This window comes from Marmota flaviventris, chromosome 17 (assembly GCF_047511675.1).
Source record: "Marmota flaviventris isolate mMarFla1 chromosome 17, mMarFla1.hap1, whole genome shotgun sequence".
NCBI classification, from domain to species: Eukaryota; Metazoa; Chordata; class Mammalia; order Rodentia; family Sciuridae; genus Marmota; species Marmota flaviventris.
Window position 1 is genome coordinate 76,576,485 of NC_092514.1, and position 19,765 is coordinate 76,596,249.

General features: G+C 56.6%; 1 protein-coding gene across 1 annotated transcript in view; it reads left to right on the forward strand.

Annotated features, from left to right (window-relative positions):
• Nucleotides 1-19,765, forward strand: part of Rptor (regulatory associated protein of MTOR complex 1) — a 332,581-nt gene that overhangs the window by 288,338 nt on the left and 24,478 nt on the right. Inside the window, exons 22-25 of the mRNA XM_071604063.1 lie at nt 6,697-6,815; nt 15,369-15,472; nt 16,049-16,232; nt 17,594-17,704. Of these exons, the coding sequence (XP_071460164.1) occupies nt 6,697-6,815; nt 15,369-15,472; nt 16,049-16,232; nt 17,594-17,704 (518 nt within the window). The remainder of the gene's footprint in view (nt 1-6,696; nt 6,816-15,368; nt 15,473-16,048; nt 16,233-17,593; nt 17,705-19,765) is intronic.

Genomic DNA, 19,765 nt, shown 5'->3' on the forward strand with positions numbered 1-19,765 from the left:
CCTACCCCCCAGTTACTGGGGTGCTGTCCCCACTCCCTGTTCCCCATCATACCTGTCTCCGCGGGCTCCAGGCCCTCCTGCCCGTGCCCAGTTCCTCAGGGTTCTGACCAAATGGCCTCTCCATAGATGCCTTCCCTGCCCACACCCAAGGAACGCATGTCTGATTCCCTGTCCCTCAGCCCACCTCCAGGCGTGCCCTCTGTCTCCATGTTTGGTCTGCTGGGCCTCCCAGCCCTCCTCATGCCGTGCTGGCACAGGGCGGGTGTCCAGCCCGAGGTGGTGTGCACACACCGGTGCCTCTTGTAGGCCCCTGAGTGGAAGGGCTGTGTGAGGGGTGGTGGCTCATTTGTTCAGGGCGCCCAGCTCCGTTGCTTCAGTGCCAGCGCTCGTGGTCCTAAGGGGCTGTCTGGCTGAGAGCAGGAGCTGATGGGAGGTGGCCTCGGCTCCTGTGCACTCGCTGCCCTTGTCAGTCTGTCAGAGTCCGCTACTAACTCTGGTGCTGCGCGCAGCTGGTGCCCCACTAGAAGTCCGTCGTCCCCTGTCCTTGTGTGGGTGCTGCTCAGCGAGGCCTGGGTGTGTCTTCCTCAGGATTGCGCCAGCGTCTCCGGCGCTCCTCGTGTCTCACACAGAGACTGGGAGCTTTCCTTTTCCGCGGTGCATCTTCAGCAGCTCCTACATCGAGTGCTCTCCCTGTGAGACTCAGTCTGGCTGCTTCCCACAGTGGCACCTGTTGTCCCTCTCCACCTCCTCTTCCTTCCTCCACTGACGCTCCGTGTCACCTATGCCTGGCCTTCCCACTGTGACTAAGGGAGATCCCTCAGCCAGTGGGAGCCCTGGCACCGCGCTGCGGTTGGGCCTCCAGCCTTTGGCACTCCAGCCTGGCACTGTGGGGCGGCCTGTTCCAGCTGTCCTCACGTGCCCCTCCCCCTGTCATTCCTGCGGCTGGGTTTGCTTTTCTCCCTTTTTTCATTAGTCTTACAATGACATTTGTTAATTTTTTAGTGTCTTCAAGTTCTAACTTTGCTTTGTTGATTTTCTTTGTGATTACTTCTTCACTTTGTGTTCCTCTAATTTATCTTTATTCCTTCTGTGTGTGTGTGTGTGTGTGTGTGCGCGCGCGCGCACACTTCTGGGGATTGAACTCAGGGGCTTTTCCACTAAGCCACATCCCCAGCCCTTTTTATTTTTTATTTTGAGACAAGGTCTCCCTACGTTGCTTACTTAAGTTGATGAACCAGCCCTTGAATTTGCGGTCCTCCTGCCTCGGCCTCCTGAGTCGCGGGGATTACAGGTGTGCACTACTGTGTGCAGCTTATTTCTTCCTATTTCCTTAGGTTTATTCTCTTGTTCTTTTTCATTTCTGAAGTGAAAATAAAAACGGCTCATTAATTCTGAGTCTTCCTTCCTTCCTAATGAAGAGTGTGAACTTGCGAGCCCCTGTAGGGCCTCTGATCTCCACCCCTCCCACTGACAGGCAGGGTTCTCTCTCTTCAGCTCTGGGTTACTTTCCGGTTTCCATTATGATGCTTTGAGAGTTGAACTCCTCCCCCGGCACGTTAGTTTGAGATATCTGGCTCCTGGCTGGGCCGAGCTGGAGAGAAGGCAGCCCGGACACACCTGAGGCCTCAGGACTGGCCCCACCACCTCGCAAGGCTCAGGGGACCTGCTTGGTCCTGCCTATAAGGGCAGTCTGTCTGGTGGTTCTGTAGGGCTCCGACCAGCTGCTCCCCAGAGGACCAGCGGCACACAGGTCTGGCCGCCACGCCCTCCAGGGTATGAGACCTGAAGGAGGTGCTCCACTCACCACACCAACTCACAGGGACAGTCCCTTTGTCAAGCAGCACTGAGGGCCTTGGGCCTTTGATGGTTTGCTGACACGCCCTGTGCCTAAGGCACTCGGAGCACACGCAGTGCTGCTGGATCACCCCAGGAGACAGTTCTCTGTCACCTGTGACATGTGCCTTTGAACTGGAATGCACCTTTAATGCAACCAAGGTGCAGTGGTAGATGCCCAGGGCGTTTAGCTGGTGGCGCAGGCCACGGGCGAGTGCTCCCTAGCTCCAGGGTCTGGAGGTGGTTCCTCGGCAAGAAGGAGAGCCCAGCCCACGCCTGCCTGGGCTTTGGTTCTGGCCCTGATGCACTAACTTGTCCTGTACACCGTCTCTGTGGTGTTGGATCAGGGATCTTTTCCTTTGAGGAACACAGACTGAGAGGAAAGCATAGGCATCAGGGTCTCGGGCCCTTGCCTCCTCGCTTGTTCCTCTCAAGGATCACCTGTCCCGCCTCCCCATGTTCCTGACACCCTTCTGTGGGAGTGGAGTAGCTCGGTGGACAGAGACTGGAGAGGGCCTGCATCCAACGAGGGCCCAGCTGTGCTGCACCCTCTGGACCCCACATGACAGTGGCTACAGTGCACGTGGTCCCTGCACCACGTTCCTCTCCATGCCCAGGCCAGAGTGCCAGCCCAGGAGCATGTCCCTGTGTGCATTCCGTCCCCACTTGTCCACTGGCCATTCAGGACTTGATGGAGAGGGGCACGGTGGCCTGCTACCAGCCACAGGAGTCTTGTCCCAGAGGCACTGCCTAGGGTGGAGCTAGAGGCCAGGGGGTCTTCCTTGCTGAACAGTGGCATTTTGTACCAAGCTGGAAATGCATCCCCATATAACAAATCCAAGATAGAGCTGATGCTGGTGGAGGGGAGGGTGCAGAGGGACCACAGCAGCAGCCTGGAGCCAGCCTGGCCACCATCCTCCAGCCCCTGGTCCTCAAGACCCTGTTGTCACCCCTTCGCCAGGAGGAGGAGCCTCCAGGAGTCACAGTCGGAGTCAGACCATAGCCCAAGCCTAGGAGATGGTCTGAAAGCCAAGTCCCGAGCCTTCTGCCCGGCTCAGAATCCCAAGACAGAATAAGTCCTGGAGAAGAGCCCAGACACCACCCTCAGCCCCAGGCCTCCTCTGCTGTTCCTGCCCTGTGGCCTGACATGACCACCTCCAAGCCATCTCTGTCCCTTCCCTTCTTCCCCTTGGCTGGGAGGGTCCTTGGCAGCCTGCATGCAGCTCTAGGCCTCTCAGCACGATACCTGCCAGGCCTGGTCTGGCTAGAGCGTCAGCTTGCCTTCTCCTCCACGCACAGGCCCTGCGCTCAGCTACAAGGAAGCAAAGCAGCGGAGCACAGCAACCCAGGGATCCCACCCTTGGCTGGAAAAGGGTGATGAGACCTTGGATGGCTCTGGCCCCCCTGCTCAAGATAGACAGCTTTTAAAGCCAAAGCCCCCACTCCAAACCCTCTTGCTGTTGCTGAGAGCACACACAGGCACAGTGGGGCGCGTGGCTAGTGAGGTGGTGCAGGCTGTGGGGCTCTGTCCTTGCTGGGAGCAGCTGGGGCCACAGCTGGCAGAGGGAGAAGGGAGGGCAGCAGAGCGCTGACCTGGCTCTCCGAAAGCTGCTTCTGGTCGTGGCTCAGCCTCTGAGGAGTCAGGCCATCCCAGAGAGCCCCTTGGGGCACCAGGGACAGGAAAGGGACAGCATAGAACCACCTCGGCTTGGGAACTGGTTTCTAAAGAGAGGTGGAAGGCTCTTGGCCACCCACAGCCCCAGATTCAACGTTGAACCTGGGTCCTTGAGACCCCGGTGAGGGCTTGTCCCCACTTGTCCTGTCCATGCTGCAGGGCAGGGCTCCGGGGCTCAGGCTTGGCCACAGAGCTCTGAGTAGATCTCCCTACATCATATGCTTTTTCAAAAAGTTGGGGCCCTTGCTCTGAAATATAAATCCTGGAAACGGCTGTCACAGTCTTTTATTACTTCTGGTCTAGGCGTGAAAATAGGTTCTCTTCATCTGGCAGGAGCCCGGCACATGGCCGGGGTCTGCAGGCAGGCCTCAGGTGTCCCTGCTTTGGGTTCACGTAGTGGCCTCTATCTCTGCGGGCAGGTGGCTGTGCTCTGTTTTGGAGACAGCAGATTTTAAATTGGAGCAATCCATAGAACAGGGAACCTAAGAGAATCATTATCCTGGCCAAGCAGAGAAATGAAGGTAAATAATCAGACCAATTCCTTCTCACAGTTTTGTTTTTACTAGTAAATAATTATACTATCCATTATAGTCAAAGAAACTAGCAAAAATTAGATTTTTTTATTCCCTGTTGAGTCATGAACAGTGTTACATCAAAGTCAAAGTCTGCCAGAAAGTCAAGACAGTAATAAAGACAAGTTGCTAAAAAAATAAATGATAATAATGGCTAATAGGCATCACCCTCCCTCTCTCTCCCTGTGGTGCTGGCCCCTCCTGCTGGGGCCCTGCTGGCCACCTCCCCCTGGGGATCCACATCTGTCACCTCCACCCAGCACATGAGGCCTGGGGCCACACAGCTCCAAAGGGGTGGAGCTGGGACCCCACACCCCTGCCAGCAGCACCTGTTCAGTTAAGGAGCTGCAGCCTGCGTCCTCATGTGCCCACTCCCCTCCCTGCCCGCCGCGTGTCGCTCCCCTCATCCCACCCCCCTGTTCTGTGACGAAGGTCTGTCATCTGAGTCAAGCTGGGATTTACTGTCAGCACCACGGTCTCTTCACAGCTCAGTGTCACACGGCAACTGAGCTTCACAGGAAGCCACTTCCGATGCGTCACTCGGCCAGAGGATGCCTGTGAGACCGAAAATAATAGAGGGGACAGGGTGTTGGATGGGGGCTGTGGTGAGCGAGAGGCACCTTTGCGAGGACTTCCTGTGGCTTGGTGGAGGCCCAGCTCCTCTCGGGCTGGCCACCTGCTTCCTGACTGCAGCTGCGCGCAGAGCCACACAGCGCCCTTCTCTCCTCTGCCTGCGTCACAAATCAGGGGCCTGCCTCGAGAGTGACTTCGGAGCACCTTCCTCCTGCCTGCCTTCTCTTGAAAAGACAAAATGCAGGCACTTCCTGGGGGTCCCCCAGTGCCTAGAGCATGGTCCTTACAAACAGGCCATCTGCTGGGGCAGGGATGTGGACTCCATTTGAGAAAGTGTTCCCACAGAGATTCTGGATGATTTTACCAAACATTCTCCTTAGAGTTGGCTGTGGTCTAGACAGCCGTTGGGAGCTGTGGAATTGGGGTTGGAGGTTCTGTTCTGAGTTAAAGCCGGGTAGAAGGAGAGCAGGGTTGAATGGGCTGGGGTTTCCCTGGGGTCCTCCACACCTCTGTAGGCCTCCTCAAGCTGGACTGGGCTGTGTCTCATTTCTCAAAAGTTTGGGTCTCCTGCAGGCACGGGGCTCTGTGAGCAGGGCCAGCGCAGAGGCCTGGGGCTGCTGACCACGTGAGTGCACGTGAGCACAGGTCGCAGTCACTGCCAGGCAGTGTCACCCAGATGGTGGCCTTCCTTGGGTCTGGGCCTCCCAGTGCCTCTGTGGTGGGCCTCCAGGGCAGGGACAGAGCTTACCCCCACTCAGAATGGTAAGGAAGCAGGGGCTTTGGTAAGCTCTCGTGGGGTCGTACCCTCCCAGTCTCCTCTGCGGGCGAGGGTGATGGAGGTGAAGTGCTGCCCACCCTGTGTCCATAAATGAGAGGGCGGGGGCCGGTGAGCAGCCGACACAGCACACACCCCGAGGAGCCCCTGAGCAGGGCTGGCTCTGGCCGCCTCAGCCTCCTTCCAGTCTGGGGCTTCAGTGTGTCTCACGAAGCCCGTCCCACTGACCGCGTGCTCACTGAGCTACTCTCTTGACAGCAGGCCTGGTCTCGGCTCCTTGGTCAACCCAGGGGCTCACTAGAGCTGTCTGAGGAAGGGTCACAGGATCACTGCTGATTTGAAATTCTCCTCAAATCCCTTTTTGTTGTTGAATAGAACATGTGCTTTTCAGCAAATTGTCCAGCTTCTCCCAAAATAAAAAGAATGCAGTTATGTGTGGCTTTCTCCCTGCCCCGAAACCCCTGGGAGCCTGTCGTCTCTGGCTCCCCCATGGGAAGCCAGCACCCATCTGCCACAGCACGAGCCTGGGCACTGCGGGGCTGCTCTGCCCTTCCCCACCAGCCACATCCCACGGCAGCCTTCGCTCAGACCACACCCCTTCAGGTTCCCCTCTGCCTCTCCCATCTGCTGTGGTGTGGCCCTGCTCCCCGAAGCCTCCACCCTGGGGGCTGACCTCACCTGGGAGCCCTGAGCAGTGTGTCTTCCTCTGACGCGCCTGGGCCCCAGTGGCTCCTGTGTCACCTGTCTCTGCACCTGGGCTGCAGCACAAGGCCTTGTGCTGTGGGCGTCCGGCACCCTCTTGGTCAGTGCTGGCCATTAGGCTGGGAGACCTTGGAGCAGAGTCATGTCACATACACCTCTCATGTTCTCCAGGAGCTCGGTGCAGCGCCATATGTGGGGTGACCAGTGGAGCCCACACACCGTGCCAGGGCCACAGCAGCTCCTGGCATCTGGGACTGGAGCTCAGATGCCTCCTGGGGACCAGCAGTCCTCTGTGGTCTGCAGGGGCATCCCAGATGCAAATCTGCCCTGTCCTATCCCAGCTTTCATTTGGGGAAGACCTAGGCTCAGAAGATGAGAGTGGGTGAGCGGTCTGTGGACCGCTGGGATTCTTGACTCCCTGGCCCAGGATCAGAGAACTCACTGGGGAGCTTCCGTAACCCTCGCTCTTGGTACCATGGTTAAATGTCCAGAAAACAGTGCCTCAGACACCAGCGATGCGTGTGCCGGAGCTGTTTCCACTAAGACGTCTCCTGTTTCTTTTCTAGGAGTTTCTTTTAACAGTGTTTACACTCAGATTTGGAGAGTCCTATTGCACCTGGCTGCCGACCCCTACCCAGAGGTGTCTGATCTGGCCATGAAAGTGCTCAACAGCATCGCCTACAAGGTACGTACGCTGGGTCGCTCACTGCCGCACGCGGAGCTCATTTCCAGTCATGGGAGTTCAAGCAGGAATCTCCAGGCAGTTTAAAAACACACCACCCAGGCCGGGCGCAGTGGTGCACGCCTGTAATCCCAGCAGCTCGGGAGGCTGAGGCAGGAGGATCACAAGTTCAAAGCCAGCCTCAGCAAAGGTGAGGCGCTAAGCAGCTCAGTGAGACCCTGTCTCTAAATAAAATATGAAATAAGACTGGGGTGTGGCTCAGTGGTCCAGTGCCCCTGAGCTCAATCCCTGAGATAAAAAAAAAACCACCTGCAAAATGCGTCAACCTGGATCATGGGATGCCTGACCTGTGCGCACGTGGCTTAGTCGTGAGGCCCTCACTGCTTCCCACACTCCTCGCATCTGTGTGCTCCGTGTTCCTCACGTCCCTGGGCGACTGCCCCTCTCCTGGCTCTTGTGGCGAAGGACACTTCAGAGAGCTGGCTCCTGGCTTGGCTGGCTCCTGTTGTCCTCCGTTTTCAGTTTTGTGGCTGGCAGCTCCCCACTCTCCCTCCCTCTGCTCCTGAATTTCATCTGCTCCTCTTCTCGTGCACAGGGCATGGGTTGATAGTTCTCTCTGCGGGGAGTGAAGACAGTCCCCGGTTCTTTTGTGAGTCCTGGGCATTTGGCCGGATGCCTTCTAGTGTCTTGTTGCTCTTCCTTTCTTTTCCCCTGTACTGAGGATGGGACCCAGGGCCTCATGGCAAGTGGCCAGTCCCTCCACGCTGGGCCGCACCTCAGCCCTATTTGTTTTTTACAATAGAAGGCATTTGGACCTAAAGCACAACTTCGCGTTCCTCCGGCTGTCCACGGTGCGGTCACTCCAGTAGTGTAATCACACATGTATGCCGGGTGATAATGTCCGTCTCTTTCTACCGTCCTTCCCATCCCCACAGCCCTCTCCTCCCCTCACTGCCCTCTACACAAACCAAAGTTCTTTCATTCTTCCCCCACCACCCTCCTGCTGCCCCACTATGGATCAGCATCCGCTTATCAGAGAGAACATTCAACTTTTGGTTTGGGGAATTGGCTGATTTCAGTTAGCATCCATCCTTTTACCTGCAAATGCCATCATTTCATTCTTCTTTAAGGCTGAGTAGTATTCCGTTGTGTACATGTACCACATTTTCTTTATCCATTCATTTGTTGAAGGGCATCTAGGTTGGTTCCGTAGTTTAACTATTGTGAATTGAGCTGCTATAAACATTGATTTGCCTCCATCACTGTAGTATGCAGATTTTAAGTCCTTTGGGTATAAGCCAAGGAACAGGATAGCTGGGTCAATAGTTTCATTCCAAGTTTTCTGAGGTATCTCCATATAGTTTTCCACAGTGGTTGCACCAATTTGCAGTCCCATCGGCAGTGTATGAGTGTGCCTGTTTCCCCACATCCTCACCAACACTTATTATTGCTTATATTCTTGATAATTCCCATTCTGACTGGAGTGAGATGAAATCTTAGAGTAGTCTTGATTTTCATTTCTCTAATTGCTAGAGATGATGGGTATTTTTTCATGCTTGTTGATCGATTATATTTCTTCTTCTATCAAGTGTCTGTTTAGTTCCTTAGCCCATTTACTGATTGGGTTATTTGTGGGGGTTTTTTGGTAATAAGTTTTTTGAGTATTTTATATATCCCAGAGATTAGTGCTGCATCACTCTCAGCCCTTTTAACTTTATTTTGAGACAGGGTCTCACTGAGTTGCTGAGGCTGGCCTTGAACTTGAATTCTTCCTCCTCAGCCTGCTGAGTAGCTGGGAATGTGGACCTGTGCCTTTTACCCCGCCTCCTGGTGTTCTTTGCCCAGCCTCAGGAGGCTGCCCCACCTATGAGCAGAAGAGTATGGAAAGCTCAGGGCCCTCCCTTAAGACCCTGGAAACTCCCCTCCCTCTTCTCTACCCAGCTAATCCCAGCGCCCACGCCTCCCTGGAGCTCAGCGTCTGCGTCCTCTCTCCCCAGAGTTCTGGGCTCACCTGGGTTTCTCTCCTCTACACTGCAGCTGGGGACTGGCTGGCAGCGGCTTGTAGGGCATATGCTGGGACCTCAGACCCAAGGTACCCAACACCTAGCATCTAAAAACAGTCGAGCAGGTCTTTCTGGTACTCTAGTTGCTTACTGAACAACTACACTCTTACCTGGCAGCTTTGCTTTTATGAATGGAGTTAGAGGTTATTTACTTTAGCATTTAAAATGTTTTTGATAATTTCAAGCTTACAGAAAAATTGCAAGAAGAGTACAGGGAAAGGTCACCAGGTCTTACAGCTTGCTGGCACCCACTCCAGACCAGGTGCCGGTCACTGCCTCTGGCCGCAGCACAGCAAGGACCATCCTTAGGTGCTGCTTGTGAGGCCCAGGAGGACCAGGACCGAGGCTTTCAGCCCACCTGCTTGTTCCTTCCCAGCATGTCCTGAAGCCCTGCCCAGCGCCCAGCACCTGCTGGACTCCAGTTCCTGCAACTGCCCCTGCACTGGAAGCCTGCTGCCCGGCCCCCCCCCACACACCACAGCTGCTCCTGTGGCTTGAGCTCTGTCTTTCTGACAGTGGCTGTGGCTGTCCTTCAGGTGGCAGTGACAGAGCCCTGTGGCTCCCCAGTGTTCCAATGCAGTAGTCTCCAGGCCCATTTTCTCTAAAGCCACAGCAAGAACAATGCAGAAGTAAATCCTGGTCCTGGGCTCAAAAGATGTGCTCACATTTGGCACCCTAACCCTAGAAGCGTCCACTCACTGGTCAGCGAGACTTCATTCCCTTCCTCCCCAGAACTTCTCCTAGTGTCACAGCATCAGGCACCACCCTCCCAGCTGGGGAGAGCCTGCATTGTTCACTCTAGCACTCTGACCCCCTCGCTCAGTCCCTCGCCACTGGGTGACCAGCTGCAGCGGCCTGCGAGACAGGGCATTGGCGCTGTGCTCATCACTGCCTGTGGAAAATGGCTAATCAAGTTAACATTTTCATTGTTAGTAGAAAACTACTGGGTTCATTCCCTGGCAAGAAAGAAAGAAAAAGAACCAATACATGCTCCAATCATCTGATTTCTCAACTGAGAATAGGATTGCTTCAAGTAGAAAACTGTTTAAAAATGTATGTTTCATATTATGGTCTGAGACGGAGGGAGGGGAGAAAGGAAATAGGCAGGAAGAGAGGAGGAAGGGAACTTGAGGGAAGGCTGCAGGGCCCTGTGCCCAGCACCCCACCCCGTCAGCCGCAGGTCCTGGGCCCAGAGCAGCGGAAGCTTTGGCAGGCTAGGGCAGCGTGTCATGGAAGGCCTGTCCTACCACTTATCCATTCTGCCAGCCTCTGACTCAGGCTCCACCAGTAGTGCCAGAGCTCAACAGTGGGTTTGAGACATTGTTTTCACCAGGAGTGGAGGCTGAGGCGGGAGAATCACTAGTTCAAGGCCAGCCTGCACAACTTACCAGGTCTTATCTCAAAATTTTAGAAGTTGAAAAATAAAACGGGCTGGGGGTGTAGCTTAGTGGTAGAGCACTTGCCTAGAATGTGTGAGCCCCTGGGTTTTAGTCACAGAAATGGAAAAGAAGGGGTGGGGGGAAAGAATTGTTTTCACTTAAATCATTTTAAAAGCTTTGTATGGATGTTAATGAATGCTGTAAATTTAGAATTTGTGTTCAGAGAGCAGAGGCTGGCTGGCCCCCTCCTTGCCATAGCCTCTGGCACGCACAGGTGTCCACGCCCTCTCTACTGTTCCTGGAGGCACAGCATGGCCTGCTGGCCAGGGCCACCCTTGCACTTCCTGGCAGCCCAGCTGCAGGCCTGGGCTTGTCACTTTGTCCCACCTACTGTGGCTTCTTGAGTATTTTAGTCATGGAGACTCAGTGCTGCCCTGGCTTTTGCCCTGGCTAAAGCTGCCTGGATCGTGTCACACTGCGATCCTGGAGCCTGGTGTTAAGCCCGCTGGCTGCTGTGACCCGACCTCTGGGAGCTGGGTGCTGCCCAGGAGCTGTCCTCCCTGCACTGCAGGAGAGGCGCAGCACCGCCACCCACCCGGGCCCTCTGAATTGTGTGCTCAGGCTGCAGCTCGGAGCCAGGAAGGCCAAGCCCCCGGGTCAAGGAGACTCAGCCTCCTAGGTGTCACCTTGCATGTAGGCAAGCTGCAGCCCCTGAGGAAATCACCTGACGTGTCCTGACCGAGTCCTGGAGTCCCCAGTAAGGTGGCATTTGGCCTCTCTGCCTGCTTGGCTGGCCTCAGGTGGCACACACCCAGCGTGCACGTGGCCACCACCCTGAAGGCACACCACAGCCGGAGCAAGATGGCCTCTCTGGGGACCCTGCAGTAGCACAGCGCCACCTGTGTGTGTGCGAGCACTGCACGTGCGTGGGTTTCCGAGTAGACACGGCTTCTGGAAGACTGGGAAGCATGAGTATTAAGGGAATTTTTCTTGTTCTCATTTTAATTTCAAGAGGCGCCTTACCTTCCGTTGCAGGAACTGAAGGGATTATATTTCATTTTTACAGAGAAATGAGCCTATTTTAGATGAATTCTGAGGCCAAATTTTGTTCATCAGAAAGCGCCTTATTACTGTGGGACGCCCCTTAGAATTCTTCATTCAAATGCAGGCGTTGAGCAGGCCTGTGTGAAAGAGCCCCCTCCCCACTACAGCCTGCTGTCAGGTTTGCAAACCCTCTTCCGTGGCCCGAGGCTTGCATTTTGCTTTAGTGTTTATTACAGAAGTAGAAAGAGGAAAACAAAGACCCCAAGGAACCGGCTGTGGCTATGGCCCCAGCAACCCTTGGCATCATATGCCTGTATGGAATGTGGGCAGACCAGGTGTGTCAGAAACCAGGGGCTCATGTCCCTGACCCAGGCAAAATGTCCAAGTGGGAGGGAGACCAAGGCCTGAACCACCAGTGAGATGAAGACTGAGAAACTCAGGAAAGGTACTGGGAGGCACCGCCGAGCCTGCTGGGTCACAGCACGGCTACTCACCAAGAAGCTCCTTTTAAATGGTGTTGTGTGGAATTTCCCTGCAGAAGCCCCCCCGGAAAGACCTTCTAAACTAAGATGCTAGGTGGGCCATGCCTGGGACCAGCTCCATGGTTCTTGGGTGGCAGCCCGGGGACCTTTCTCCCTGGGACTCTGCTATGCGCTCAAGGGCAGCCACACAAGAACAAGCACAGAGGAGGGGCTCTGGGAGCAGCAACCAGCCTGGGGTCAGCATAAGCATAGCCAGGACTCTCCTGGCTCTGAGCCTCTGCCAGCTCCTCCCACCTCCCCCCACCTCCCAGTGTTCAGGCCGTGAGGCTGGTCTTGTCCCTGGGCTGACCCTTTGGGGACATGCATTAGCGTGAGCATTAGTGGTATCACAGCCCCAGGTGGAGCGCCCTGCCTCTCCTCCTGCGAGGTCCACAAGGGAGGGAGCGAGCCAGCAGGGTGAAACTCCTTGGCCTCAGCCACACAGGTTCCTAGGTGACTCAGGGTCCCTTCCTGCAGTGTTCAGGATCTAGGGCACTGAGCTTTGAGTGTAGCGAACACGCAGTTAATGTCATACCCAGGACTTAAATTTCCAAAAGAGAAGTCTCAAGTAGTTATTCAGGAAACAGTCTGCAGGAGAACCTGTGGAGGCAGAAGCGCTGTGTCCGCGGTCTCTCCTCAGCAGTGGAGCAACAGCAGGTCTGGCTCTCGCTCAGCCTGGGGGGCTTCCAAGCCCTGCGGCGGGCTCCTGTTGAGAGTCCTTCACACGTGAATGCAGAACTCTGATGTGGAATTAGTAGGAACATTTCTGGAGCCACACCCTCCCCACATAGAGCAGCCGTGTTTTCACTGGAGTCCGAGCAGATCCAGAAGGGGGAGTCCCTGTTGTGCCACTGAGATTTCTCCCGGGGCTGTTTCTCTGCTGTGGGCCCAACTTCTGTGTCCTGTGACGGTCTGGTTAGAGAACCCCTAGAGCTGTGATGCTGGAGGCTAGAGGTGGAAGTGGGCTTCACTGCTCCTGGGGCAGGCCCCGGCGTTGTCCGGGGGGATGCATCTCCATCCTGCAGCGTCTCTGCCTGAAACCGACCTTTAACAAAGTCACGCTGCCTCTGTATAAAGCTGGCTGGGCACCATGCCCTCACCTCTCACTGCTGCATGCTATGCAGGGCTCAGACCCACTGCCACAAGGGAATGTAGCTCCGGTCTTCCCAGAGGGTGCATCTGTGTGCCAGGTGACAATGACAGCAGAGCCATCAGGAAGGGCTCACACAGGGCGCTGGGTCTTACACGCCATGCCGTCTGTCCTCTACCAAGAACTTCCCAGCAAGATGCCCGCCGCATGACAGGACACGCAGGAAACCTCCCGCAGTCCCCTACTTCTGGCATATCCTCTTTCCCCACAGTGCTCACCTCCCAGGAGTGTCCACTCACACTCACCATGTGGCCTGTACCCAGCCACGTAACCAGTGCCAAACGTGGACACACTGGGATGAGAGCAGAAGAGAGCTCCATCCGAGCATGAAGCCTGCTCACCTAGGCCCTGGGAGCCTCCCCCCCCATTCAGGTCCACCTGTCAGAATCAGAAAATGATTCAAAATGGGGCCTCACAGCCGCAACCCAGGTGTGAGCAGCATCGAGCCTTCTACAGGCTGCACTCGGTAGAGCTGAGGGCCACGGGCTCCCACAGGGGCTCCCCAGGAGCTGCCAGGAACAGAGGCAGAGGGGCACCTGGGCTGCAAGTCATGGTTCTAAAGTCCCCTACAGCCCGCCTACAGTCGAGTTCCCCTGCTCTGGGCTCGAGAGAGGGCTGGGGATTTGTGGAGGTCTGCTGTCAACCTCTGAAGCTTCGTCACCCCATTACCTCCCACTGTTTCTCCAGAAATTTTCAGAAGACACATATCACACATATGATTTAATTTTAAATTTCTTTTCTCATTTTAACTTATGAAATCATGGCTGTCAGGTTTTGCAGGGTATGTGTGCCGCAGAATTGACTGAATGATTTAAATACAAAATCAAAACAAATTCACGAAGAACACACATTACTCTTAAATCATGAGAAACAGCCTTCAAGAGCCAGTCTTGGCTCCTTTTTCCTGCTGGTTCCATCATTTTTATATATATTTGTACCTGGATTGAACTCAGGGGCACTTGTTCACTGAGCCATATCCCCAGCCCTATTCTGTATTTTTTTGAGAGACAGTTGCTTGGCACTTCACTTTTGCTGAGGCTGGCTTTGAACTCGTGATCCTCCTGCCTCAGCCTCCCTAGCTGCTGGGATTACAGGTGTGGCCATGAGCCCAGCAAAGCCGAGGGTTTTTTACTGGGAAATGTCGACGCTATTTAAATAAAGACCATTATGGTTGTTTTGACTTATGTCTACTGGCGGAACTGTAGGAACAGCATTCCTGATGGCAAGTCGAGTTTTTCAGAGACCTGAGGCCAGGAGGGCCCCCAGAACAAAGCCCTCGCGGTGGGGGCTCTTGTCTTCTGGCTTGACATCTGCCCAACCTCCAGAGGCAGCCTGGCATAGCTGGCTCTCAGCGGGTATCCTGATGAGGGTCAGTGGGCCCTTCCTCCTGACCAAGAAGACACCAGCCGCCCTGGGTGGGCAGCAAGGTGGCTGCACCCAAGTGCCTTTGCCACCTGGTTCCCAGCAAATGGCGGGTTCCATACCTGCACAAGGTCCACTGAGAATCGAGCAGGACCACCACCCCAGATGCCACATCCCAGCTGGCGCAAAGCTTCCTGTGTTGGAATTTAAGCCCAGCAAACGTTTTTGGAAGGACACTTGCAGAACCTATGACCTTCTCTTCATCCATAGAGCTACATTTGAAAAGCTATTTTGGGTAGCCCCTGAACATGGGAATGACAGGCTGTGGTGACATTCTCTCCTTGATTGCAGATGACCACAGGGACGTCACTTGGGACTCGGGGTTGTGCCGAGCTGCCCTCCCAGGCCCTTGACGAGGGAGATCTTAAGGAGGTTGTACGGTCACAGCCCGGTAGCAGGCCAGGGCAGGAGACCCCATTTGCCCCTGGAGGCAGAGGAGTGCTGCAGGCCTTACACCCTCCCGGCCTCCGCCAACTTCTGGACCCTGAGCACAGGAGGCACCGGCAGTCACACAGCAGCTGTGCTCATGGGCTGCTCTGGTGGTGGCCACCCCAGAGCCCACCTGGGCAGCACATACTGATAAGGTGCTCCCTGACCCTCATTGCCCTGCCTGGCCCTGAAAGCCCCCACGGCTCCTGCACAAGGGCTGGTGGACTCTAGGGAGGAGGCGGAGGTGGCTGTGTACGGTCCTGAAGGTGCCCCGCGGTCTGCCTCAAGAACGTCATACAGACCACTCCCCAGCCCTGCCCCGACCCCCCAGGCGGAGCCCACCATTTCTAGATGAGCATCAGCTTTTCTTGGTCCAGGGCATTGCTCTTGGGGGCTGATGGGGGCCTTCTGTTGGGGTTTCAGATTTCCTCAGCCAAAAGCCTTTTCCACCATCGTGAAGCAACACACAAACAGCCACCAACCTCGTGCGCCTGTGGCATCAGAGGCTGTTGCCTTTCGACCCCCACATCACATGTCCTTTCTTTCAGGCCACAGTGAATGCCCGGCCCCAGCGCATCCTGGACACCTCCTCTCTGACCCAGTCGGCACCGGCCAGCCCCACCAACAAGGGCATGCACATCCACCAGGTCGGGTAAGTGGCCTGGGGCCAGCTTCTGTGCCAGCTGAGGGTCCAGCGCCCTGCCACTGCTAAGCCCCCCTCTCTCTCACCCCCTCGCTGCCCTGTGTTCTGCCTCCCCTCCCCTCCCTGCTCCCGGGCTCCTCCCTTCCTCCATCTCCCCCACGCCCCACATCTGTCTCACTTGAGCCCTTCCTAGAAGTAGCCCTGCCTCAGGAGCCTTGTTCTGCACATAGCAGGACTTGAGAGAGGAACTCAGCCTGATTTATTGGCCTTCGGGATCTCACCAGGGACCTAGTTCCCCACGTGGGTGGCGGCAGAGTGGCTCTGCCCTGCCACACTAGAGCAGTGTTCACACCCAGAGGCAGCGGGGGTCCTGACTGCCCCGGCGCAAGCAACCTCAGGCTCCTCCCAGCAGGCCTGCTCCGGGCTCAGTCACCCATCCTCTCTGCTGTGCGTGTCCAGCAAGTGCCTGCTCCAGCAGCTGCCCAAAGACGGCAGTCGCCAAGTTAGCAGCATCTGTGGCAGGGAGTCTTGTCGCCGAGTGGTGGCCCTCCATAAAGCTCACCGTCGGCTTTTCTCCCAATGCAGAGGCTCCCCGCCAGCATCCAGCACCAGCAGCTGCAGCCTGACCAATGATGTGGCCAAGCAACCAGTCAGCCGGGACCTGCCTTCAGGCCGCCCGGGCACCACGGGCCCCCCAGGGACGCAGTACACCCCTCACTCCCACCAGTTCCCCCGGACACGGAAGATGTTTGACAGGGGTCCAGATCAGGTGAGAAAGCTGTGCCTCCTGTAGCTCTGACCTCAAGCACCGAGCATCCTGACCGGGTGGAGGGCTTGGCCTCTGGTGGGCAGGGCAGGGTGAGGCCTCGGGTTTGGGTCCTGGCATTCTCGCTGTGCGCCCCTCTGCCCTCAGCCTGGTTTCCCCCATCTTGCCCCCGAGTCCTGGCGACCCCACAGTACAGCACTAGCCGTGAGCTGACCTGCCGTTCCCTCTGCTGGGTGAGCAGCGACGCCTCCTCTCGGGTGGCAGCTGCTCTGGTGTGGTGCTGGGGGCTGTCTGCTTCCCATGAACCTTCAGTTACTCCACACACAGCTCCCTGCTCCTCTTTCCTCAGCGGAAAGGAGATCCGGTGGGTGAGTCCGTGCTTTCCCTCCAGGCTGAGAGCCATGGGAGTGTGGCTGACCCAGGCCTCCTGTCTTGTCCAGGCTGTTTGCCACTTTCTCATCAAGGACAGGAGGACCAAAGAAGGGTGTGGAGGACGTGCTGAGGGCATCTGGCTGCCCCAGGCGCACACAGTGCTGAGCGCCTCTCTGCAGCTGGCCCTCTCATTGTTGTCCAGGGGGCACCAGAGTCCCTGCCTTGCAGGTTGGCCCTGGACCCAGACTTACCTTGTGGTGACTGGCAGTTCTCCGTGTCAGTGCTCAGCCTTCTGGCTGGGCCCTGATGCCAGCTGGGGGCAGAGAGGTGCAGCAGCGTGGTGGCCCCCACCTGACCCATCCTGGGGCTCACCAGAGCCAAAGCCACTGCTCTCCAGGAAGTGGGCACCTCTCACGGCCCCACCCAGGCTCCTCTGTGCCAGGAGGGATGTGAGTGGCCTAAACCCACCCCAGCACCGGGGCGCCAGGGGACTGCTGCAGCCTTCCCCACAGGGCCGCCCTGCACCTGATGGACAGAGCCAGAGCGCAGGGCTCATAGCGGCCCCTGGCATCAGGGCACAGAGGTCAGCAGCCCAGCCCACCCACACCCAGCTGGGCTCAGCCAGGGGAGCAGCGCTGGCCAGGCACTGAGGAACTGATAAACCATGCGAGGCCCACCTGCCCCTCAACGCCAGCCATGGGAATTGGCCCAGGAGAAGGGCCGTGGCTCTACTGGCCAAACCAGGGGCAGCAGGGCAGATGCCGGTCCTGCTTCTCACCCAGACCCCCAGTTCCTGTCCAGACGGTCAGGGATACCTGGTCACCAGGATGCCCAAGTGAGAGGGAGGCAGAGGGCCCGTCCCTAGCAGTCATGCCCAGCTGTCCATGACCTCTGTCCCTAGCCAGGACCTCCCACAGGCATGTGGGGAGGGAGGGACAGTGAGACTGCTCCTTCCTTTCCCCGCTAACCTCCCCTTTCCTGATGCCCTGAAGACCGCGGATGATGCCGATGATGCCACTGGACACAAGAGCTTCGTCTGTGCTGCCATGCAGACGGGCTTCTGCGACTGGAGCGCCCGCTACTTCGCACAGCCTGTCATGAAGGTGCGTCCCCAGCGCGGGCGGTTCCAGAGCCTGACCTCCACTCTTTCCCAGTGATCCTGGCAGCCAAATCCTTGTCCTGCCCCTGTCCCCTGGCCCAGGGGGGGCCCTCTGCTGCCCCAGCCTTGCTGCTGGCCTCTGTGACTCCTTCGTGCCACATTGGTGGCCTTTGGAGGTGGTGCCCATTGCTGTCACGGTGGGTGCTTGAGCAGCAAGACAGAACAGCCCCAGGAGTAGGCTGTGCTTCCCTCCTGTCCTCTCAGGGAGGAGCAGGCTGCCTTGCCACAGTCCCAGGCCACAGGTGTCACTCCATCCTCATTGGTAAGGCCACACAACTTCCAAGGGCCATGCTTGATGACATTCCACTCTGGGGATGCTAAGACCGCGCTAGCTGGACCAGTACCAGCACGTTCGGGCTTGTTCCTCAGGACCAGCTTTGGAGTCTGATTCAACTCCAGCCATAGCATAGATGTGTCCTGTGTTCACGGTGGCTCTGTGGCTGTTGGTTCAAGCCCCCTTCCCACGCAGGAGGAACAGGGTCTACCAACAGCATGACCTCCAGTGTGACGGTCCCCATGAGCATAGAGCCCATTCCTGGACTTCTCCCCTTCCTTCCTGTGGCCGTCTGAGAACGAAGGGTGCATCTTGTTCTCTGACCAGCTAGATGCCTGCCTGGCTTCTGCACCAGCGCTGGGCCCAGCTCCACACTGGTCCCCTCTCACCCCAGTTGACCTGACACATGCCTAAAACACAGTCTCATGGGGCTGGGTTGTGGCTTAGCAGTAGAGCGCTTGCCTAGCACACATGAGGCACTAGGTTCGATCCTCAGCACCACATATAAAAGAAAACAAATAAATCAAAATAAAAAATATTTTTTAAAAACTACAGCCTCACCATTAGCACCTGTGGTGGCAGCAAAGCCCCAGCCCCTGGAGCCCCTTGCTGAGGGAAGCAGGGTACACTATTCCATTTCTAAACGGAGAGTGTAAAATGGCCGAGTCGTTCCAAAAAGAAGCTCCACAGTCAGCATCGGAAGCCCCCGGCAGCCGTTCCCCTCAACCTGCGGCTGGTTTGCTTAGGTGCTACCTTACGAAAATCATCAGAGACGCAGTAGGTCCCTGTACCACTCAGGAATGGAACTGGGATCCACTTAGTGTTCAGTAAGGTTGAATGGCTGAAAAGTACATGTTTGGTGAGCTTTGTAAGTAATGGCATAAGGAAATGCTCATGATAAAATTTGGGGGAAAAAAAGCAGGCCAAAACCTAGCCCTTGCTGTGCATGCGGCACCTGAGTGCGAGCTCCCAGAGGGCCGGTCGGCATGGCCTGGAGGCGCTGAGCTGGTTTCTGCCTCGCACATTCCTGCCTTCTGCAGTTTGTACTGAGCATGAAGCTGCCCTGTGTCCAGGGCGGTCCTAGGGAAACCCACCCTGACTGCAAGTGCAGCCTGTGCTGCAGTGACACACGGGCTGGGGCAGTCTGGCTCAGCGCCTTGGCCGTCAGCACAGGTATGTGCAGCGGGGAAAGCGAGAGGCAGGACAGGAAGGAGAAAGCAGGCACTGGAACTTACAGAGTGAACACCCACGCGAGTCATGAGCAAGCAGGGTAGCCAGTTAGACCCGGCGTGGACAGAGAGCCGTCCTTAGAGCCATGGTGGCACAGTTCAGAAGCCAGCACGCTTACCTGTAGCAGAGGTTGGCTTCCTGAAACGGGCCTGGGGGGGGTGGCGACTTCTGGAAGGCAGCTGAGGACCTGGAGGCCTGCCCTTATTACTGCACGGTGGTGGTGGATGTGGTGGCCGTGGTGGCCGTGGTAGTGGCCGTGGTGGCCGTGGTGGTGATTTCTGGAAGGCAGTGAGCAGCTCTTCAGGAAGTGCTTGGATGATGCCTCTTCTCCATCATCGACGTAAGATGAAGGAGGAATGGTCTAGGTGCCCAGAGCATGTTTCTCCTGAACTTGGGATAAACTGACGTCTTCCGAAGGGCTGGCTTTTCTCCTGGGCACCAAGGAGCGGGGGCCGCCTCAGCGCGCAGCAGCAGGGCAGGGCAGGTTCCCAGCAGTGAGGG